At 40.0% G+C, this 21,940-nt stretch overlaps 1 protein-coding gene across 1 annotated transcript; it reads left to right on the forward strand.

Annotated features, from left to right (window-relative positions):
* Nucleotides 1-92: 92 nt before the first annotated feature.
* Nucleotides 93-18,238, forward strand: vamp3 (vesicle-associated membrane protein 3 (cellubrevin)). The gene is made up of 5 exons (XM_043675999.1): nt 93-198; nt 8,794-8,887; nt 11,879-12,037; nt 12,585-12,636; nt 15,668-18,238. Coding segments are annotated over exons 1-5 (324 nt in total). The 5' UTR covers nt 93-196; the 3' UTR covers nt 15,685-18,238.
* The last annotated feature ends 3,702 nt before the right edge of the window (nt 18,239-21,940 follow it).

Below are 21,940 nucleotides of genomic sequence, written 5' to 3' on the forward strand. Positions count from 1 at the left end.
CCCTCATTGGTGCATTTGGGATGTGCGAGAGAAAGGGGAGAGTGAAGTATTGGTTTTGGGAGTAGGATTTATTGCTGCTGACAGCAGGAGGTGGGGGTTGGGAAGCGGTGACGTCTCCAAGCTGCTGACAACACCCAACTTCCAACGTTGAGTACATCCGTGTGTCCGAATCGAACGGTTTATTTCGCTGGAAAACATGTAAGTTTATTCTGACGTTACCTCAGCTTTTGTTTCTCTATCGTCTTCCCGCCCGCTTAAATCAGTTTTTGTTTTTGGAACGATCTCCGACTCCAAACCGTGGCCGGGCGAGAGCTGCTGAAACCCCATCGAGTTTGCAGGCGAGCTGCAGGCTTGTGTTGGGGGGGCAAGGCCGCAAACTTGTATTTGGCTGCATAGGCCAGAAACCAGGCATTTAATAGGGGCTCGGCCTCTTAATTTCTTTAAATGTTAAAAATCGGTACAACTTCTAAACTTAACACTTGAAGTAATATGCAAAGTGTTAAAGTTGAGTTGAAGTTAACGCCATTTTTTTTTGAAAAGTAAGTAAAGTGTCTTGACCAATTTAATTTCCCTGGTTGTGCTATGTTATTGTTGTTTCATTCTTGTATTTATTTTCTGTATCTTGCGGTTTTGATTCTGAGTAACTTTCACCTTGTGCATTTTATGAATTACTGTTCAAGCTTTGTGTTTCCAGATATTGCTGCCTTCAAAGGTTAGACTGACATATTTTGTCACTCTTGGATTTTAGCTGCCTTTTAGCATGAAAGGAAGATTGCTGGGGAAATACCAATGCTTCAAGTTGGGAATTGTGTGTAATTTTTTTCTGGGGTAGGAACTTGGGCTTTCAGTTCATTTTAAGGAACTTGGTGTTTGTGACTTGTAAGTGGGTAAAATGAAATTGGGCATTTTCTTTTACATGCAACCAGCAGAGTGGACCTCAAAGATCCTTTTCCTGAATTTCTATTTAATGGACTGTTATCTCTCTCTTTCTGTACACAACAACAACAGCAGTAAAATCTAGAACAGCAAGAAATAGAAATCACATTTCTTCTTATCTTTTTTACTTAAGGCTATTGTTGTACTTTTACTTGATACAAAGTTGGACAAGGGTGAACTTTAGCAAAAATGCATTATGTAACAAAGCCGTTCTGTCAGACTTGCATCATTTGATGATTCTCAGTTGATTTGAGTTAATACTTTGGTTCCCAATTAAATTTGTTGCTTTCCAAAGTCAGTAAAGTTGTGTTCCCTCTCCCTAGATTTCAGTATATTCCTTGATCTCTTCTGTTTAAATAAAATATGTTGTGAAATTCAACTGCATAAGCATGGTTTAGAGAAATGTTAATATACCATTCTTGTCTCTTGTAAAATGTGGCGTAAAGTGTTTTTTTTTCTTAACAAGCCATTTATTGGAAGCTTGACTCCTTTACCACTCACTCGAACTTGGAGCAAATTGTGCTACTTGGGAAGTAACTGGTGCTGTATTGGTGCAATTTCTGAGTTTGCTTTCAGTTAAAGCATAATTCATAATGGAGACTTGTCTGTGGCTGCAACTGATCTACTTCTCAGTTCACTGGGGCATCAGCCTATTTGGGCCAGAATTAGCCATTTCAATGATTAACTGTCTCTATGTGGTAGATTAGATGTGTGAACTTGTGCCAAACTGCATAATCCTTCAAAACTGAGTTTGTTTTTGTAGAATGAGTCATTGTGTTGGAACAGGTAGGGTTAGAGCACTGTTCATTTGGTGTTACTTTATGACTGAAAGATTAACAAGCTATTTAATAATGGTAAATAACTTCAGAAACATGTCAACTTATTCCATCCATCTCAAGGAAACCAGGAAGTGACTCTAAAATGTGTAAATAACTTGTCATCAACTATGTTTAGGCATCCTGACCTGTTACAGGGCTTAGCATGCTGTGTAAACAGTCTAGTGTTCTGGCTCATTTTATTGCATTGTTTTTTGTACTCTGATCAAGCAACATAACAATAGCCTATTTGTACAGTGCTTTAACATAAAATGTTCCAGTGCTTCAGTGTTGTCAGTCAAAATTTCACAGGAAGTCATATGATAGTACAAGCAAAAATCCAGTGTTCTAAGTACCTCTTAAAAAGCAGAGAGGTTGCAATTGAAAGGCTCATGGTAAAAATGGGAAGGAATGAAGCTGTGGAAAGACTTCAAATCAAGGATAAACCTTTGGGAATGGAAGCCTTGCCAGAGCCAGTGTAGATTAGCAAGGACAAGGGTGATGACTGAACATGTTATAAGGATAGGATTAAATGACTTTTTTTTTTGAGATTTAAGGCTAGTGTTGAAATTTGCTGCCTATCTGAATTTTTTTCAACAACTAAATCTTCATGATTTTGCTTCTACTGTTTTACCCTGATGTTCAAACATTTCCCATTTGAAAGGACAAAATCTGAACAGGCTCCAATGAAATATTAACCTGTTGTTTCCAACTTCAAATGGTTGGTTGATTTAACTTCAGGCTTAGTTTCCTTCCAGAGATTTTAGGAATTATCCATTGTGGAACAAAAAATAAGTGCCAATTGCGCTCCATTACCCTGGCTTTCGTGTGGACCTTTTGACAGCTATGATGGTGTTTGTGGTGTAATGAGCTGTTGAACTAACCTGTCTATTTGTAACTGGACATTTCTAAATATCTTAATCCATGTGCTACAAATGCTGCTGTGACTGGGATTGACCAAGTATGCATTAGGATGGGCTCTGGCAAACTGACATCTATTATTGCAGTATTTGTTTTTGTTTGCTCATTACTTCAACTGGCCTAACTGAATTTGAAGAGAAAAAATCTCATTTGCTTCAAACCCCTCCTGATTTCACAAATAACATCATCTTCTAGCCTAATAACTCGCCAATATCAGCGCACTCTCAATTCTTTTCCAAACACCTGGAATAAAAAGCAGTATAATGATAACCCTTGTATCCACTGGCACTTGGCAGAACTCCAGACAGTTCACGAGCAGTCATGGAGATGAAATTTACTCCAACAGCATCTCGATTCTATGTAGTTTGTTTAAAACTTCCTGAAGCACTTTACAGAGCCTTTTATCAAATTTTGTTTGATACTCTACTTTTGTTATGATGTGGAGGTGCTGATGTTGGACGGGGGTCTTCATCTGACAAAGGGGCAGCGCTCTAAAAGTTTGAGATTTCAAGTAAACTTGTTGGACTAGAACCTGGTGTCATGTGACTTCTTGCCAGGTATTGTTGGATGTTGGGGCAGGAGACCAAAATTATTCAGATTTTGAGCATCTTGAAGTGAGTGAAATGCAGTGCTTATGTGTAGGTATGTGAAGACTGAGGCACCTTTGACAGAACAATACTAAAATGTGCAGGAATCCACACCTAAAGGGGTGCAGTGTTTTTAAGAGCATTGTAAGGGTGGAAAGATTGATCCCACGGATGGGTTTGCAAAATAGAATGAGCACATGACAGTACCTTAATTTTAAAATGTAAGTTTATTGAGGACTGGCACATGTGAAGGGGTTTTGCTTGAAGTCATGATGCCAAACTTTGCTTTTGAGGTTCTTCCTGTTCAACAGGCTGCTTCCTTTATGAAGGCAACACTCAAGCTGAAATAAAAACAAAAGGTGCTGGAAATACTGTCTGACCTGATGCGTATGACTTGGAGAGAGTTAAATTTGAGTTGAATTGCTCTTTTTTCAGAAGTTGCTGCCTGACCTACTGAACATTTTTTGGCCTTCAGTCTTGCAGTTGTGCTGATCAAACTTGAACTAACAAATTCTTCTTTTGCTTTACTGTAAATTGCAAAACAGTTATTTTGAAATTCACCCAGATTCTTTAGTCCCAAATTGTGTAATGGAATTCAGGAATAAAGCACCCCTCCCTTTCTTGTCTCCTTCCAGGGTCTTTTGTGGCAATACTTGCTTTACTTTCAGCAGTAGTTTAAAAATTGGTATCAAGCCTGTGAGCCTGTTTCAAGATGTGGCTACTTTTCCCATGTGTCTGGTGTTTCAATAGGGAAACAGCTCTTGAGCTGTATTCAGTAAATAAAACTAATTGCACTTTCTCAATTCTGAGATATTCTGAAGTATTTGACATCCAATGAAATACTTTGTGTAGCCATTGTTGTGAAACATGACGGCCAGTTTGTACATACACCAGGACTTTGCTGTACATCATGAGCATGTCTTGCTTGTTTCTATCACTGCTGTTTATGTGGTTGATTTCAAGTGACCAGACAGGTCCAAGTATAAATGATTTGTTATGAAAGTGAGACTCTCTATGAAGCTCATGAGATGAATTGAATAATTCACTAAATATCTTACTGAGATTAGATTACTTAGTGTGGAAACAGGCCCTTCGGCCCAACAAGTCCACACCGCCCCGCCGAAGCGCAACCTACCCATATCCCTACATTTACCCCTTACCTAACACTACGGGCAATTTAGCATGGTCAATTCACCTGACCTGCACATCTTTGTGATTGTGGGAGGAAACCCACGCAGACACGGGGAGAACGTGCAAACTCCACACAGTCAGTCGCCTGAGGCAGGAATTGAACCTGGGTCTCTGGCGCTGTGAGGCAGCAGTGCTAGCCACTGTGCCGCCCACTGTCCATCATCCCTTCTGTAATTGCTTGCATTCTTGACTAGTACATTTTGACGGTCACAGTCACTAGGTCAGAACCCTGAAACCTAGTGACACTTTAGGAGCACCTTTGGCAGATACAAATTGAGAGAGTAGAGATGAGGGAGACTGGCTCCTAAACATCACCAAATACAGATAAGGAGCTTCATTATTCTTTTGTAATTAAACTGTTATCAAGTGATTCATTTCTCCCTGCCTGCATCAATATCTCATGACCATTCTTCCAGTGACCTCATGGGTAGTTACTGCTTAGTTGTTGACAGTTTGTCGGTTTCTAAAAGACGTAGTGATTGAATCTTTTATATACTTTTTTTTAAAAAAGTTTCTTGCTATTTTTCCAGTAATATGGTTATGGAGCAGTGTTCCAAAAAAGCTAGTGTTTTCAAATAAACTGTTGGACTATAGCCTGGTGTTGTGATTTTTAACTTTGTCAACCTCAGTCTAACACTAGCACCTCCAAATCCTGGCAATATTCTCATTTATTCTCCACTGCCCAGTTGAGTGGAGCATGCAATTAGTTTGCTCATAGCAGGAATTGTTCATACAGGATATGAGGTGTTGTTTTTTTCCCCAGTTGTTTTTGAATGATGTTCAAGATCCCTGACCTTGCACTACTGAAGTTATATATGTTGTATATTTTGGTGTTTTGGCCCATATCCCCTTAAATCCCTATTCATGTACCTGTCCAAATGTCTCTTTAAATGTTGTAACTCTACCTGCATCCATCATTTCCTCTGATTAGTTCATCCCACATATGAACCACCCTCTTGGGGGGTGGAATTGTCCACCAAGTCCCTTTTTTTTTTTTAAAAAAAATGTTTCTCCTCTCTTTTTAAAAAATATATCCCTCACGATTTTATAAACTTTTAAAGTCACAGTTGAACCTCCTACGCTCCAGTGGAAAAAGGTCCTAGCCTGCCCAGTCTTTCCATAGCTCAGACCTTCCAGTCCCAGGTAAATCTTTGCTCCCCCGCTCTCTCCAATTTAATAATCACCTTCCTACAGTCAAGGTGACCAGAGCTGCATACATTACTCCAAAAACAGCCTCCCCAACATTCTGTGCAACTTCATGATATCCCAACTCTGATACCCACTGGTCTGAGCAATGAATGCAAGCATACTCAACGGCTTCTTTACAGCCCTGTCTATCTGTGACACAGGGTTTGGAAGAATTGGGGAATCTCAAACCTACAATAGTCTAGACAGGATAAACACAGGAAGGATGTTCCTGATGAGCAGGGAGCCCAGAATCCGGGGTGTCTAAGGATAGAAAACTAAGATGAGAAGGAATCTATTCACCCAGGGAGCGATGAGCCTGTGGAATTCTCTGCAGAAAGTGGTTGAGGCCAAAACATTATCTAGCTCCTTGAAGATATTCATAGTTCTTTGGGCTGAAGGGATCAAAGATTATGGGAGAAAAAGTGGGAATGGGAGTAGGTTGTCAAGCATGTGGGATTAACATTAATGTTTTCTCTCTTAAAGATGCTATTTGTCTCGTGTGTAAGGCATCTGTAACATGAGAGCGTGTGCCATCAGATCTGCATGCTCACATGGATCTTCTACTGCCCATAGCTCTGGAATTTCTCTCTCTCTTTTTAAGGGAAGCTTTGTTCGAGAGCAGTACTTCCCGAGCATTTTCCCTCCACTCTCGCTCCACTTGAAGGCTTAAATTGTCACAATCCCTCAGAACTGCGAGCGCTTGTTAGTGTGCGAGCACGGCTGCTATAACTTAGTCTGAACACTGGCAGTTATTACTGTCTCAGATCTTGCAATGCCAAAACTTAATTTGCATCCCACACCTTGGGAAGTTGTGTTCTAGAAATTAGCATGGGATCTAATGAGCAAAGGTTAACTTTCTGGAATTTTTTTGGTTAGACTATAATGCCACTGGAGGATCTGGTGCAAAGATAACTGGAAAAGCTTTTGGAAGCTAATTATTCCCAAGCTGATGTATTTTGAATTGTTGCTCCAAGCTGCTTGTTCCTATACATGGGTTAGAATACCCTCTGTCCGAAGTTCAAATTATGTTCCAACACTTTACTAATAAGTCCTTGACTTTTGGGATGAAATTTTCAATCCTCTGTCTCGCTGTCTTCTCAGTAATTCAGGTCATAGACTCTTGTGCACTTGAAACTGCTTAAGGACTCCATTTGTAATAGAACTGGAATGTTCTTTAGTTGATATTTAATGTCAAAAGATTCTTGCGTTTGAAGCCTATCCCCACTTCATATTGGGGATTAACCCTCACTTTTGTAGAGATCCTTATGTTTGGGTTTCCCAAGCTTCGTAATTCTATTTTCCGAAGTGCCCAATCTTAATGTAGAACACACACTTCACCAGTATCAGGCATCGCTGTTGTACCTCATCCTGAAAATGCTGGTGAACAGTAGCAGTTTGCAAGAAGAGTCAGGAGTTATCTCCATCTTGTTTCCCCCCCCCCCCAGCCATTTTTTTTAAAACAGAACAAGTAAAAGACGAATTACCAATCGTGAAACAATGCACACATTGTAAACTGGACTGCTACTACACTGCTTGCTTTGGAAGTGTGGGATTTTTGTATGACCTTGCGTGAATATAACATTGTATAATCTTTGAAGACTTTGTCAAACAGAGCAACCGATGGGTGCAAGTATATAGTTTAAAAGTGGCATCATAAGTAGACAGGATGGTGAAGGTGTTTTGGCATGCTTGATTTCATTGAGAACATCAGGTACAGAAGATGGGAAATCATCTAATATCTATACTAGATGTTTTAGTGAGACCATATTTGGCGTACTGCATACAGTTCTGGTTGCCCTGCTATTGGAAAGGATTTTATTATTTAAACTAAAGAGTGCAACAAAAACTCTACAGATGGTACTGAGACTGGAGAGTTTAAGTCATAAGGAGAGGGTGGATAGACTGGGACGTTCCTCCCTAGAACGCAAGAGGCTGAGAAGTGACCTTTTTATTGAGGTGTCTAAAATTAATGAGGAGGCATAAATAGGGTAAATAGCCAAGATCTTGTCCCTGGAGTAAGAAAGTCCAAAGGTAGAGTGCATCGATTTTAAGGTAAGAAGGAAACAAATTTAAAAGGGACCTGAGGGAGAACATTTTTCAGAGGGTAGTGAATGTATGGAATGAGCTGCCAGTGTAAGTAGTGGCAGCTAAAATTAGAACTTTTTTAAGACACCTTTGTCAGGGACATAAAGTTTTAGAGGGATATTGGTCAAATGCAGGTAAATGGGACTGTATAGTTTGAGAAACCTGGTGAGCATGGGGGATATTGGTGAAAGGATCTGTTTCTGTGCCATATGATCCGAGTGACTTTCTTTTTTTGGTGACATCTATTTGCACTTGATTTAACATCTGCACTTTAAGTTGGTATTTTCTTTTATTAGACATAGGTTCCTTCTGGACTATAGTTTTAGGATAGAGGTTAGCAGATTTAAAACAGATGAGAAATTCATTCTTAAGAGTAATGAATCTGGAATTCACTACCCCAGAGTGTGGTGGATACTGAGACATTGTCTACCTTGAAATTTGATGAGACTAATTTTTAATCAGTAATGGGTAGAAGGGTTATGGGGAGTGTTAAGAAAGTGGAGTTGAGGCTAAGATGAAATCAGAAATGATCATGTTAGGTGGTGGAGCAGGCTTGATGGGCTGAATTGCTAGTTTTTATATTCTTCTGAATGGCTGACCTCGTCTTTGTGGAGGAGGTTGTGGTATAGTGGTAATGTCACTGGACTCATAATCCAGAATTCTGATTTAATGTTCTGGAGACAGGCTTGAACCTCACCACAGTGCAAGCAAAGTTTGATCTGATTCACTAATATTCTATTTTAGAAAAAGAAATCTGTCAGCTTTCTCAGATCTGACTGAAATGACTCCAGATTCTGAGCAATGTGGTTAGCTCATGACTTCCCTCAATGGTTTGGTTAGCCACTCAGTCCAACAGCATTTGGGGATGCCCAACAAATGCTGATGAAGGCAGCAACTCCTATGTGCCATGAAAGATTTCTTTTAGAAAAAGGTTGGATAAGAAAAACCTAACTCTTGTGAATCTGTTTTACTTCAGCCGACAGTCATTCACTGAGTTGCCTTGTTCCAAGTTTAAACAAATACTTTTTTAGTGAAATTCCACCAGAATAATCTGCTTCATTCAATTGCAGGTCAGCTCCAGGCACCTCAAGTAATCCATCAGCTGGACCAACACCCTATGGCAGCAACCGGAAACTGCAGCAGACCCAGGCCCAAGTGGATGAGGTAAGGTTATCTGTGTAATGCTTCAGTTCAGTGTTATTTTATAATTGCACATCTGTAGCATGCCCTCATGATGTAGGCCTGACACACAAACAATAAGCACAGTAAAATGCTGGAAATATTCAAGCCTGGCAATGTCTGAAAACAGTTAAGATTTTGTCAGAACCAAAGCATTTGAAGCTGTGAGGACATCTCTAAAAGATTTCCCTAGGCATGTGTTACTGTTACTGTGTTTCAAACAGTTGCTTCATGAGTCTGTCAGACACACAGATTGTCCCTTCCAGCTGAGCTGGTTTTCTGTGATTTAAAGCTTTATTTTTGAAAAGTTTGGCTTGGGTGAGGATGTGGTTGTTGCAAAGGTATTGGTGGTATTTGAACAGCCTCTTTTTTAATTGCTCTGCCATTGGCTACCATGGCTTCAGAACAAAGTTGTCAAAGCTAAGATGTTGCTTAAAACCTGCCTCTCTTTCTTCATGCATATGATAATCTGTTATATTGGTTTGTGGCTTGGTTTCAATTTTTATGTCACTGTGTATCCTGGGTATTTTTCTACATTGAAGTTACTTGATATAAACTATATTTTGAGTGCTCATAAATGAGATGTTATTGAACTACAGAAATTTCAATTAGAGGACACTGGCACTATCTGCATTTCCTTGTGGTTTCTTCATCCTCCCTTGATTATTTAGTTCAGCTGAAATGAGCAAATGTAGTTTGTCGTTGGGACATGCGTACATCACAACTCAGCTGATTTGACACATTACAATAGATAACCCAGCTGAGTATCAGGCACAATTAGGAAAATACTGAGTTTATGAATTCATTGATACAACGAAAAGGTGCATTTTCGCCCATTCTTTCTCTCTCTTTTTGAAAGACCTAATCAATTAGTCCCACTCTCCTCTCACCATAGTCTTTTGAGTATTTATGCGATTCCCTTTTGAAAATCACTGTTAAATCTGCTCTCTACTCTTTCTGCCCATACATTTTCAGTTCTTACTTGCAATGTCAAATGTCATTCTCCTGTGTTTCCTTCTAATATTTTTGCCAATATCTCAAATCATTGTCCCTTTTTATTGATCCTTCAGCCATGGGACATAGTTTCTCCTTACATGTATTTTTTCCAAAACCCTTTACCATTTCAGATATCCCATTTTTCTTTTTCCTTCCCTCTATAAAGGAAACCATTCCAGCTGCTCTTGTTTTGCTATATAATTGAGTGTGCATCTGGTATAATTCTGATAAATTTCTGTACCCTCTCCATGATCAGATGTTCCGGAAGTGGATAGTCTAGCTGAGCTAACTAGTGACTTATTAATTGGCTTAATAAAAGGCATTGTTAATTTAGACAGTGAGTCCATGGCCTCTTCCATTCAATATGCATTATGCTGAGGTAGAATTGAAAGATGAACCCTGAATCATCCTTATTGATTTCAGCTGTCTAAAGAGGATCTGACCTCTCTGGTAGGATGTGATGTTGTAATACCTGTTGCCTGCTACAGATCTCAATACAACAGCCAAGGTTTGCAGTTTGCAAAACAAAGAAGTACTGAAGCTGACCTTTTCTGTTGCTATTGAGAATATATCTGGAACAACAACCTTACTGGGTGTGGAGACAGAAGGTGTAAATGTTAAATCATCGTGAGTGAAACTCACTTTGTGGTATATTGGTACTTGTTTTCCCTCTGGTTTACGATGTAAGTAGCAGTAAACGAGATATACAGAGTACCAAGCTATCTCTCCAGCAGATAATCACTGAATCACCACCTCCTTGCTTCAGCCCATCTGCAATTGAATCCCTTGATTTATTTGTTTGCTCCAACATTCTGATTAACCAGTTTTTAGGTTATGCCTATCTGGTACTCTGTAGACTTGAACCTGTCCTTTTTTTTTCCCAAGTGTATTTATCCTTACTTTCTCACTGGTGGTTAAATGTTTTTTCCTTTTCCTTTTGCGTGCTCCCCTGTGTTCCACGTTGATATTTGCGTGCTCCAGATCCCTTCATGATCCCTTTTTTTTTAAAAAAAAAATGTTCCTTTTAAACCTCCAACTCCCTGTAACCCATTCCTTGTGATGTGGTATTTGATCAGTCTTCCCAATCCTATTTTTATTTTTATTTTTAAAATCCCTTCTTGCACTCTCAAGCACTCCTTTTTTAGCATGTCTTTTTATGGTAAATAAAGGCTGTAGTGCAGGTGCATTTTTCTTGAACATATGATGAGACACTTCTATTGGTACATGGAAGCACACAAGATAAGACTGTCACAATTATGAAGAGTAGAATGTATTGCCTCCAATGTTTTCTTCTGCAGTATACTTTCACAGCCTGTAGTCAATACCACTTCCTAGGTGGAGCATCACATGTACAAAAGCACCTCACGTGAGTATTTCTGTGACTTGTAAAGTAGGTTGCTGCAAGGACCCATCTCAAATATTTGAAGTGAATTAGTGGTGTTTAGGTTGAAATTTGGCACACACTAGGAATATTTGCATTTTAAACTTCTATTACTTTGAGTAAAATATAGTCAGCATGTGACCTTCTTGATCCTTGTTGCACTTACTTGCAAAGTATTTTACAGTGGTGGACAAATTGAGGATTTCTTTAATTATACTTAAACAACTTTTCAATCATTGATTTTGATTTGTGACCGGTGTCATTCCGATGGATGGTTATAGACCTCCACAGTGGGGCATGTAGGAATAAACCTGTCTGTTTTCTTTGGCTGTCTGACTGTAGACATGAGTATCAATGAACCTCCTGTCTGGAATGTTGGAGTTCCTGATACCATCTATATTCAGAGTATCTAGCACATGCAGAGGACACTAACTCTATGAATTAACAACCTCATTTTACTTTTCTGCACTTTGTTCTAAGTGTTTGGATACTCATGAGAGAGGTAGTGCTGGGTCCTCCACCCTTGGGTCATTGATAATATGCAACAGCAACACTTCTTTTTTTTTTCTTCACACTCCCATGTACTTTGTCACCCTTAGGTTGTGGATATCATGAGAGTGAATGTGGACAGAGTCCTTGAACGAGATCAGAAACTTACAGAGTTGGATGACCGAGCTGATGCACTTCAAGCCGGTGCATCTCAGTTTGAGACCAGTGCTGCAAAACTAAAACGCAAATATTGGTGGAAGAACTGCAAGGTAAGCTTATGATTCTTCTGTTTGTAGTTAGTTTGGGTTTTGTCTAGCCAGTTTAACAGCCTTGCCAGCATTGCAATAACCATATCAGATTTCAACTGACTTAGTTGTCACAAAAGGCTTTTTTTTTATTCGGATGACACTCCTTTCTTTGTAAGGAATGCTTATTGTTGTAGTGCTGTCCTTCCAGTGATACCAATTCAACCCAAGGTTCTGTTGGTTTGCACTGACCTTGGTTCTGTGAGAACAACCAAGGCAATATTCTCATTGTGTCTGGCCTACCTCCATCCCACTGCTGGGAACAGATCAGCTAGTTAGCTTTGTTGTGTAGTACTGTTTTTGGGTGAGTGGTGGTAATATAGCAGTCACTCTGTGCAGTTTAGATGCTGAATAAAATGTAAGGCTGTTAATGTTCATGGATTAGAGAAGGAAGTATGTTGGCTTGCATGTAACCGATGCACTATAGATCTTGTGAACTTTGTTCATGGCTGCTTGTTTCTTTTAATAGTAATGTCTTCATTATATTAAGTGCCTTTTTTTTCCCCCTCAGATGTGGGCAATATTAATAGCTGTGGTCCTGATCATTATTGTTATCATAATTGGTGAGTATCCAAGCCCCCTCTTCTTTCTTTTTTTTTTAAAAATTATTCTTGGTTGTTTTTGTTTGTTTCATTAATCCACTTAGAAAGGAGCAACTTCATCTGCTTATCAATTCAATTTTGAGAATCTGAATTTAGATGTTTTTAAATTAGAAATTTAAAAGATTTTGGTCTCTGCTTTTAAAATAAAGTGATCACCCATCAGTTAGACTGCCTTAGTAAAACCAGTACAAGCCCTTCAATGGAGTAAACCTGCAGTCCTTGCCAATCTGGGTTGAGAGACTCCAGTTAGAACATAGAAAAGTACAGCACAGAACAGGCCCTTAGGCACAACATTGTGGGCCAAGCTTTAATCCTAATGTAAAATAAAATAACTTAACCAACGCACCCCTCAATTCACTGCTGTCCATGTGCATGTCCAGCAGTTGCTTAAATGTCCCTAATGACTCTGCTTCCACCACCACCGCTGGCAACTCATTCCATGCATTCACAACTCTCTGCGTAAAGAACCTTCCTCTGACATGTCCTCAATACCTTTCTCCTAATATCTTAAAACTAGGGTCCCTCATGTCTGTCAGTCCTGCCCTGGGGAAAATTCTCTGGCTGTTGACTCTATCCATTCCTCTCTATCTGTATACCTCGATCAGGTCACCTCGCTCTTGCTCGCCGTCCAAGTTTAGTCGACCTCTTATCATAAGGCAAGCCCTCCAGTCTAGGCGGCATCCTGGTAAACCTTCTTTGCACCTTCTCCAAAGCCTCTGTATCTATCCTATAGTAGGGCGACCAGACCTGGACACAATATTCCAAGTGTGGCCTCACCAGGGACTTTTAGAGCCGTAGCAAAACCTCGCGGCTCTTAAACTTGAATCCCCTTGTTAATGAAAGCCAAAACACCATATGCTTTCTTAACAACCCTATCCACTTGGGTGGCAACTTTTGAGGGATCTATGCACTTGAACACCAAGAGCCTCTGTTCTTCCATACTGCCAAGAATCTTGTCTTTAATCCTATATTCAGCATTGGAGTTCGACCTTCCAAAATGCATCACTTCGCATTTATCCAGGTTGAACTCCTCCATTTGCCATTTCTCAGCCCAGTTCTGCATCCTGTCTATGTCACACTATAGCCTGCAATAGCCCTCTATGCTATCAACGGCATTTCCATCCTTTTGTGTCATCTGCAAATTTACTAACCCACCTCTCAACCTCATACAAGTCACTTATTAAAAACTACAAAGAGCCAAGGCCCAAGAACAGAGTCCTGCAGGACCCCACTCAACACTGACCTCCAGACAGAATACTTTCCATCTACAACCACTTTCTGCTCTCTGTCAGCCAACCAATTCTGAATCCAGATAGCCAAATCTTCCTGTGTCCCATACTTCCGGACTTTATGAATGAACCTACCATGGGGAGCCTTAGCAAATGCCTTGCTCACATTCACTACTCGACCTTTGTCGACCTGTCTTTTCACCTCTTCAAAGAACTCAAGATGTGTGAGGAATGACCCCCCCCCCCCCCCCCCCCCCCCCCCAAGCCACGTTACTCATGCTATGTTTTTCTACATAGTCATAAATTCTATCCCTCAAATCTTTCTAAAACTTTGCTGACCACAGACACAAGACTGCCTGGTCTGTAATTGCCAGAGATTTCCCTATTACCCCTCTTGAAAAGAGAAACAACATTGCCTCCTTCCAATCCTCTGGTACGACTCCCATGGCGAGTGAGGAGGCAAAGATCTTTGCTAGCAGGTTAGCAACCTTGTTTCTCACTTCCCAGAGCAGCCTCGGGTAAATCTGGTCTAGCCATGGGGACTTATCAATCTTAATGTTTGCCAAAATTTCCAGCACATCAACTTCATCAATCTTGATCTGGTCAAGCCTGTATCCCAGCTCCTCAAAGGTCTCATTCACAACAAAGTCCCTTTCCTTAGTGAAAACTGAAGTGCAAAAAACTCCTTTAAGGCTTCCCCTGTCTGCTCAGACTCCACGCACAAGTTCCCTACGCTATCCCTGACCAGCCGTATCTTCTCCCTGATCATTCTCTTATTCCTCACTTACGAGTAAAATGCCTTTGGGTTCTCCCTTATCCTTCTTGCCAAGCCTTTTTCGTGCCCCCTCCTGGCTCTCCTCTGTCCATTTCTGAGCTCCTTTTCTAGCAAGCCTGTAATCCTATAAAGCTATGCTCACTCCTTGCTGTTGCCTTTTTTTGATGAGAAGGTCCTCTGTTCTCATCATCTAAGGTTCCTTAATCTTACCCCTTCTAACCTGTCTAAGAGGAACAAATTCGTGCATCGCTCGCAACAACTGCTCCTTAAACAGTCTTCACATGTCTGCTGTGTCCTTTCTGGGAACAATTGCTCCCAGTCTGTACTTCCCAACTTCTGTCTGATAGTATCAAAATTTCCTTTTCCCCAATTAAATATCTTCCCTCGGTAACTGCTTCTTTCCCTCTCCATGGCTATGGTAAATGTGAGGCATTTGTGATCACTGTTTCCAAAGTGTTCTCCCACCGTGAGACCTGACACTTGTCCTGGCTCATTGCTGAGCACCAAATCCAAAATGGCCTCTCCCCTTGTCGCTCTGTTTACATACTGAGTAAGGAAACCCTCCTGAACATACCTGACAAAAACTGCTCCATCGAAAGTTCTGCCTAACTAAATTAATTCTAAACTACGCAATGGAATAGCTTACTTGGGAACTTCCAGATATCAAATCTGGTAACCAGGAAAGGGAAATAAATGCCACCCTTTCCATTAGCACCCATGTCTCCAGGATCTTTCTTTTAAAAATGCAGCATTAAGGCTGAGATCAGAGATGTTAATTGAGCTTTAATTCATGCCTCATAATGTGGACTTGTGTTTTATTGCTCAGGTTGTGTCTGCAGTAACCCTGAAACTTGTCATTTGAGTAATATGTATTGAGCAGTTTCCTGCTGCCTTGCGTGTAAGAGATTCAGCATAATAAACCTTTAAATCAGTAATAAGGTTGTGTACTCTAAACCTTTTTCCTTTTTTTTCCCCCCTCTCTTTATAGTTTGGCAGACCACATAAGACCAACTTCTTGCCTGTTGGAAATTGGAGGCAGAGGAGGACTTTATTGGTTTCAACCCACCTTATCTACTATGTTTTTAAGGGTTCATTTGTTTGTCTGTTGGTTTAAACATTGTGTTGGGGGAGATTTGATTTATAATCAGGAGTTCAAGTAAAATTACAAAGCATTAATCTTTTAATTTCCCCATTGTTGATCACTCACTGTACTTAAGTGATAGACTGACAAGGCAACATGATACTTGACAACTTCAGAAAGACGTATGTTGCTGTTGACATCTTCGACTTGGGTGGGACCAATCCTTCCACAGGAGACTTGAAGTCCTGATAATATAAATTCTTAATTGTCTTTGTCACCTTAATGCAGAAACTGCTCAACACTTGAACTCCTGGTCATGATCATTATTTATCAAGCTGTCTGTTGACTATAATTATCAAAATAAGCAGATGGGACTTTCTTTCTCCCCCCACTTTCCTAAGCTATCACTTTTTTTAAAAATACACACTTTATAAATTTTTGGCAATTAAAACCCATAGGTTTTAAATGAAGTGACAATGCAAATTAAATTGTTGGCAGGCTGCAGTTGCTAGTCTTGGCCGTTAGGACTAGGCATAGATAGAGTAATGGATCATGAACATTTTGTTGTGCACGTAGAAATGAGGGCTACCTGCATGTTAAACCTTTAAGGAGACGAGGAGCAAAAGGTTGAGACAGCTAGTCAACAGTAGTATTGTCCCCTTGCATCTGTGGCTTTTAATAGTACCAAAGTCAGAGGGTGGTGTGTTTCCTTTTTGCTAGTAGATCTGAAATAGGAGAATGGTTCCTGAACCTGAAGTTTATAATACTGTTCCACTTTCAATTTCATTTCTGTTGCACATTGTTGGCTTTTATCATGCCCATAGTAACTCTTCCTGAAGAGGTTTCTCCTTTTTTTTTCCAGGGGTCCGACAATGTACTTTTCAAACCACCACTACCTTTTTGTGGGAATTCTTGTTTCTGCCTTCTGATTAACTTGAAGGAAATTGTAACTTTTGACCATCCATACTGTATCCTCTTCAGCATAAGTAGTCAGTGTTGGGTCTGGAAAAAGCCTGTGAAGTCCTGTCCTGTGAGCTGACAGTGACCTCTTGGAATGAACTGTACTGGAGTGTTGCAATTAGATTTGCTCAATAATGGAGATTTTTTTTCTGTTGTCAAACAAAATATTGTCCTCAATGTGCCAGTTCCCTCTATCCTTTTTTACAAATACTCAAAAGCCAAAAACACAGCTTATTTTAACAACTGCCTTGTGCCTTATTTGCCCAATGTCCCAGATAAAAGTTCAAGTTACGGCCTTAAACTTTTTATATGGGTATTTAGACCAGCTTTGAATCTATGTGCCTTGCGCTCAGGAGTTGGGCTTTCATGAGCCGTGCATAAATTGTGACAAGTGGTTAGGTGTTTCATTTTGAAATTCTTTGTTTTTTTTTAAGAGAAATTCCAAGCTAAGGGGGATGCTTCCCTGTGATATGCTGTTCATTTGGTGTAACTTTGGTGCTGGTTGAAGGCTTATCTCGTCACTTTTTCTTTAAACTAAAAGATTGGTTGTAAGCCTTTAATTTTGTCATCAACAATTGACCTAGGTTCATGAACTCAAGAAAATCTTTTTCGCACAAGAGTTTTAAAAGGAAATTTTATACACTCCTGAATAGGACTTCAAGTGTCAACACATACACAGCATCTGAATGGTTGGGCGAGTACTATTGGCTATTCTCCACCTCACTCCCACTCATCAATAATGCTGCCTGGTTGCACTTGACGTTCACTTATTTGCTGATGATTGGTCTCTGACAAATGTTGAATATTGTCTAGCACTGTTTAGCTTTTATTGCACTATTGGCAAATTGTAAGCAATACATTAGTGATGGGTATTTTGTAGACATCGCCAACAGCTATTGTGTGTTGAATCATAAAGTGATTCAGATGCTGCTTTGCTGTCCTTTTTTGGAATAGGGAGAGAATCCAAACTGAGAACTTCACCACCATGCCCAATGTGTAATCTGAATCGCAGCATTAATTGGCTGGTTTTAATCATTGGGATGGTGTATTCAAAAGGGGTTGAAATCTAGTGCCTGATGGGTGATGCCTGTCTAGTCAAGCTCATTGGCATTTTGTGAAAACTGAAGTTTGAATTAACCATCACTGCTGTGTTGTCAGTATAATGGATCACGAAAAATCTTTTTCTAAACAGTATTTTTCAAATAATCTTCTTGAAAATTAGTTGACATGATTTTGTAAACTTGGGGTGCCTTAATGCCTTCAGCCTGCAAATTTAACTTTGGTTTGTGTTTCTTTGTCAGGATGTGCTGTCAGCCTTTAGTGCTGTAATTGCTGCTACTCTGGTTTCAGAAGTGCCCAGCAATTACTCAAACCCAAACAAGTGCCTCTTGAGCTATTTGTGTCCCACTTCACCTTTTTTGTACAAAGTGTAATTGTTCAGGTTGGCATTGCAGCTAAGCTTGTTCAATTGTATTTAATTGTAAAGAAGCCTTAATTAAAGACATTTTGCAATCCAAAGACCTGTAGTTTATTTGACATGCACATGAATGAAGTACTGTTCATTCCACCTCTTTCCAAATTCTAACACCCATCAAAAACTTTCATGAGAGTCCTAATTATTACAAATACTTGAAGGAAGAGTTAGTTTCCTACTATATTTAGTGTCAAGACTTGAAGTTGTATGAAGAAATGGAGGTAATACCTGGAGCAGAAAGCATTGTTAACATTTCGATTAAATCTCAATCAGACATGGAGAGTAGGCAATTACTGCATCTAGTGGCAGAAGGGTCAGTAACCAGAGAACACAATAGGTGATATAGAGAAAGTGCTTTTTGTTTTTTTTTTTTGCAGTAAGTTGTGATCTGAAAGGCACTGCCCGAAAACTCTGGATGGAGAACATGACAGCACCTTTTGCTGATGGTTTAGAAAAATAATCTTGACATCTACCATCTTCTAGCAAAATATGCCATTCAATAGTAAAATTTAACTATCTACAGTCACTGAATACAAAGACTTTAAGAACAAAGAAAAATGGCAATCCAGAGCATGTCACTTGGTGCTTTCTAATGAGCAAAACAAGTGGAATCCAAAGACATCATCTTCCAGGAACTATGCAGAATCTGAAAGACTAAATAATACTTAGTGCAACTTGATAAATTCATTGACATGACTGACACAGCCTAGCTAATTATGCCTTTTAAAAGCTATGTTTTTTGTGCACAATCGCTAGAGGATCTTCTCCTTTTGCCCCTTAACAAGATAACAAGGGACAATATATACAAGAGTTGAAAGGTATGTGCTTGAGGGACAAAACATTTCACTCAAGAAACTAGTTTCTATCAAAGCTAATGTGAGCTTTGCTGCAATTTTGTAGAAATGATTCTGATTTTCCTTCTTGTCAATTACTGTTGTCTGATCGGCATGCTTTAGTGGGTAAAGGTGTGGGCGACTTCACTCGTGTCATAAAAGCTGAGATTGTGAACTCTATTTCACAACAGCCTTTTGGCACCACTCGCTGTAAATTCTTACTCCGTGCTGGCTATGGTGAATGAATATTTTGTGAGGTAGCTAAATGAAAGAAAGATCCTGCAAAGATTTTTAGATCACATGCCTGGAATCATCACTTAAGTGTGCAGTGAGCTGTTAGATGGTAATTAGTTACTTGACTTTGTCTGTAAGAAACCCAATGTCAAATTGAGCTGAACTAAGCAAATAACAGAGACTTGGCACATGATCAGTGAATGCACTCAAGTTGAAAGTGGCTCTGGTCCTCTTTTTAAAAAGTGCTACAACATTTCCGAAGTCTGGAGAAAATGCGAGGAAAAAAAATCAAAGCCTACGAACAACTGTTCCACTTCAATCCTCTGTGCATACCTGAGGAAGTTGGCAGGAGAATTCAACAGGCCATAGCAGAAATTAGATGTGATGGAACAAATTGTTTGTCTCGTCCATTCCTTCGGTTAGTGGGTTGGCTACCAAATTCGACTAGGTATTTATTGATAAAGTAGTGGAGGTAATTGTTATGTAAATGAGATTGAGGTGCAAGATTTTTTGGGGGGGAATTTGCAAACCAAACCTTCCAGCTCCGTGAGCAACTTGCATCCAGAACCTCAACCTGAGCTACAAATCTTCTCAAAACTCACTAACAGAGGGGAAAATACCCACTCTGACCTTGCTGTGCTTTTTTTTATTGAAAAAGATTTTTTTTTTTTACAAAATTATAAAATTACAAAAGTATAACAATCTAATGGTGCATTAATAATAAACTAAGGAAAAAAAACCTTCCCATACTTCAATAAATAAACATATTAAGTTTAATTAGGTTGAATTGAGATAAACTGACTGAACTTACACCACTCAGCGTCACTCCACCAAAGCTGCCATCATCTGGAGCATCAGTTAACAAATCTGAATTTGGTCAGGATTCTTCCTTTCAGGGTCCCCGGCCCCCCAGACAGTTTTTGCAGCTGTACAAAGGCCCTAATCGGTTTAGCTGATAAGTCTTCATCTAAGTGATACAAAAAGGGCCTTATTTTTTTTAAAAAAGTTCCATTTTCTGGTGCACCATAATTGTCAGGAAGTCACGGGGAACATGCTCCATCGCTAACTTGTGCCATCCGGAAGGGGATCCAGCTCATCAGAATGTTCTTCCTTTGGCAGTATGTGAGAATATTAAAGTTTCTTCTCATGCTCATCTAGACAAGGCAGATTGGGCAATCCCAGAAGGAAAGATACCGGATCTGCCTTAACCTCAGTTCCCCACGATCTCCTCCAACAGATTTGCTATGGCGCCCTAATATCTATGAATCTTATAGCACGACCACAAGCAATGTATGAGAGTACTAATGTCTGTTTTACATTTTAGGGCACTTGGGAGATGCTCCATTTTTAAATTTTGCTCGCCACTCCACAGCCAGATGGGCCCTGTGGAGAATGTTTAGTTGCATGGCCTGTGTTTATTACAACTCCATCTTTTTAACATTCTCCCAGATATCCTCCCATACTGCTGACAAAATTTCTGCTCCAAATTCTTGATTCCAGATTCTGTAGAGCCTTTCAATATCTTGCGAGGCACCCCTGTCCCTGTAAATGATCGGGGGTACTAAGCGAGAGGGGTCTGTGGGCCAAAGCACACTCCTCTCCACATCAGACTTATAGGGATGAACCAATAGTGAGGTCCTTTTCTGGAAAAGTTCCTGATGTGAAAATAGGTGCAAAAGTCCCACTGGATAAATCCATATTTGTGACTGAGGTGATCAAAGGACATTAAGACCTCCAATAAGTCTCTCAAACTGGATACTTTCCTAGATTTGCATAACTTAACACCAGAATCCATCAATCCAGGCCTAAATCCTGATATTCCTACTAGCGGGGTGAGCAGGGAGGTCTTATGTAAATTACCCTCGCTCTGTTGCATCATTCTCTGTGCTTTGACCATGTTAATGACTATTGAATTTTCACAATATTCCGACAGTTCTCATCCTATCCATAAATAGCAGATTAAAGGGGGCATTTTGCCTGGATCCTGATAAGGCCAGTCATTCACGTAAGAACTTACTTAATATATTTTGAAGTCTGGGAGCTCTACACACACGCACACCCTTCCCTCTTCTCTTCCCCCCCCCCCCCACCCCCACCCACAACCTTCTCTGTGGAAGCTGCAGCTTAGCAACTTTGACAGTGCTTGCAACGCCAGATGAAAGATCCAAGCCAACCATTAAGTCTCCACAGCACTTGCCTAGGTAGCACCAGAGGGAGCATTCCCATGGGGTATAATAGGTGAGGAAGAATATTAATTTTGATCAGAGCTATTTGACCCAATCAGGATACTGGTACCACGTCCCAACGTTGAAGGTATTGTCTTATCTTAAGCAATTACACAAGTTAGCTTTGTGCAATTGATGAAAGATGGAGGTAATGAAAATGCCTAAATATAGGCAACCACCCTGTGACCACCTAAAAGAAAATAGTTTCATCTTCAAGGTCAAGCAATCTGACAAGATCCCCCATGAACATGGCCTCTGATTTAGTCAAATTAATTTTATACCTGGAAAATGCCAAATAAATTAATATTTTGTACTAGACGGCACGGACGTTGGCAGGTTAGCCAAAAAGAGAAGACTGTTGTCGGCACAGAGACTGATTTTATGCTCGCTTATTCCCACTTCTGGGGTAACTATTTTGGGGTCCTTCTGAATGTTCTCCGCCAGCAGCTCGATC

This window comes from Chiloscyllium plagiosum, chromosome 34 (genome assembly GCF_004010195.1).
Source record: "Chiloscyllium plagiosum isolate BGI_BamShark_2017 chromosome 34, ASM401019v2, whole genome shotgun sequence".
NCBI classification, from domain to species: Eukaryota; Metazoa; Chordata; class Chondrichthyes; order Orectolobiformes; family Hemiscylliidae; genus Chiloscyllium; species Chiloscyllium plagiosum.

Bases quoted from the DNA above. Each gene is read 5' to 3' on its own strand.
- vamp3 (XM_043675999.1), top strand. The intron at 8,888-11,878 runs GTAAGGTTATCT...TGTCACCCTTAG, and splicing joins CCCAGGCCCAAGTGGATGAG to GTTGTGGATATCATGAGAGT. The intron at 12,038-12,584 runs GTAAGCTTATGA...TTTCCCCCTCAG, and splicing joins ATTGGTGGAAGAACTGCAAG to ATGTGGGCAATATTAATAGC.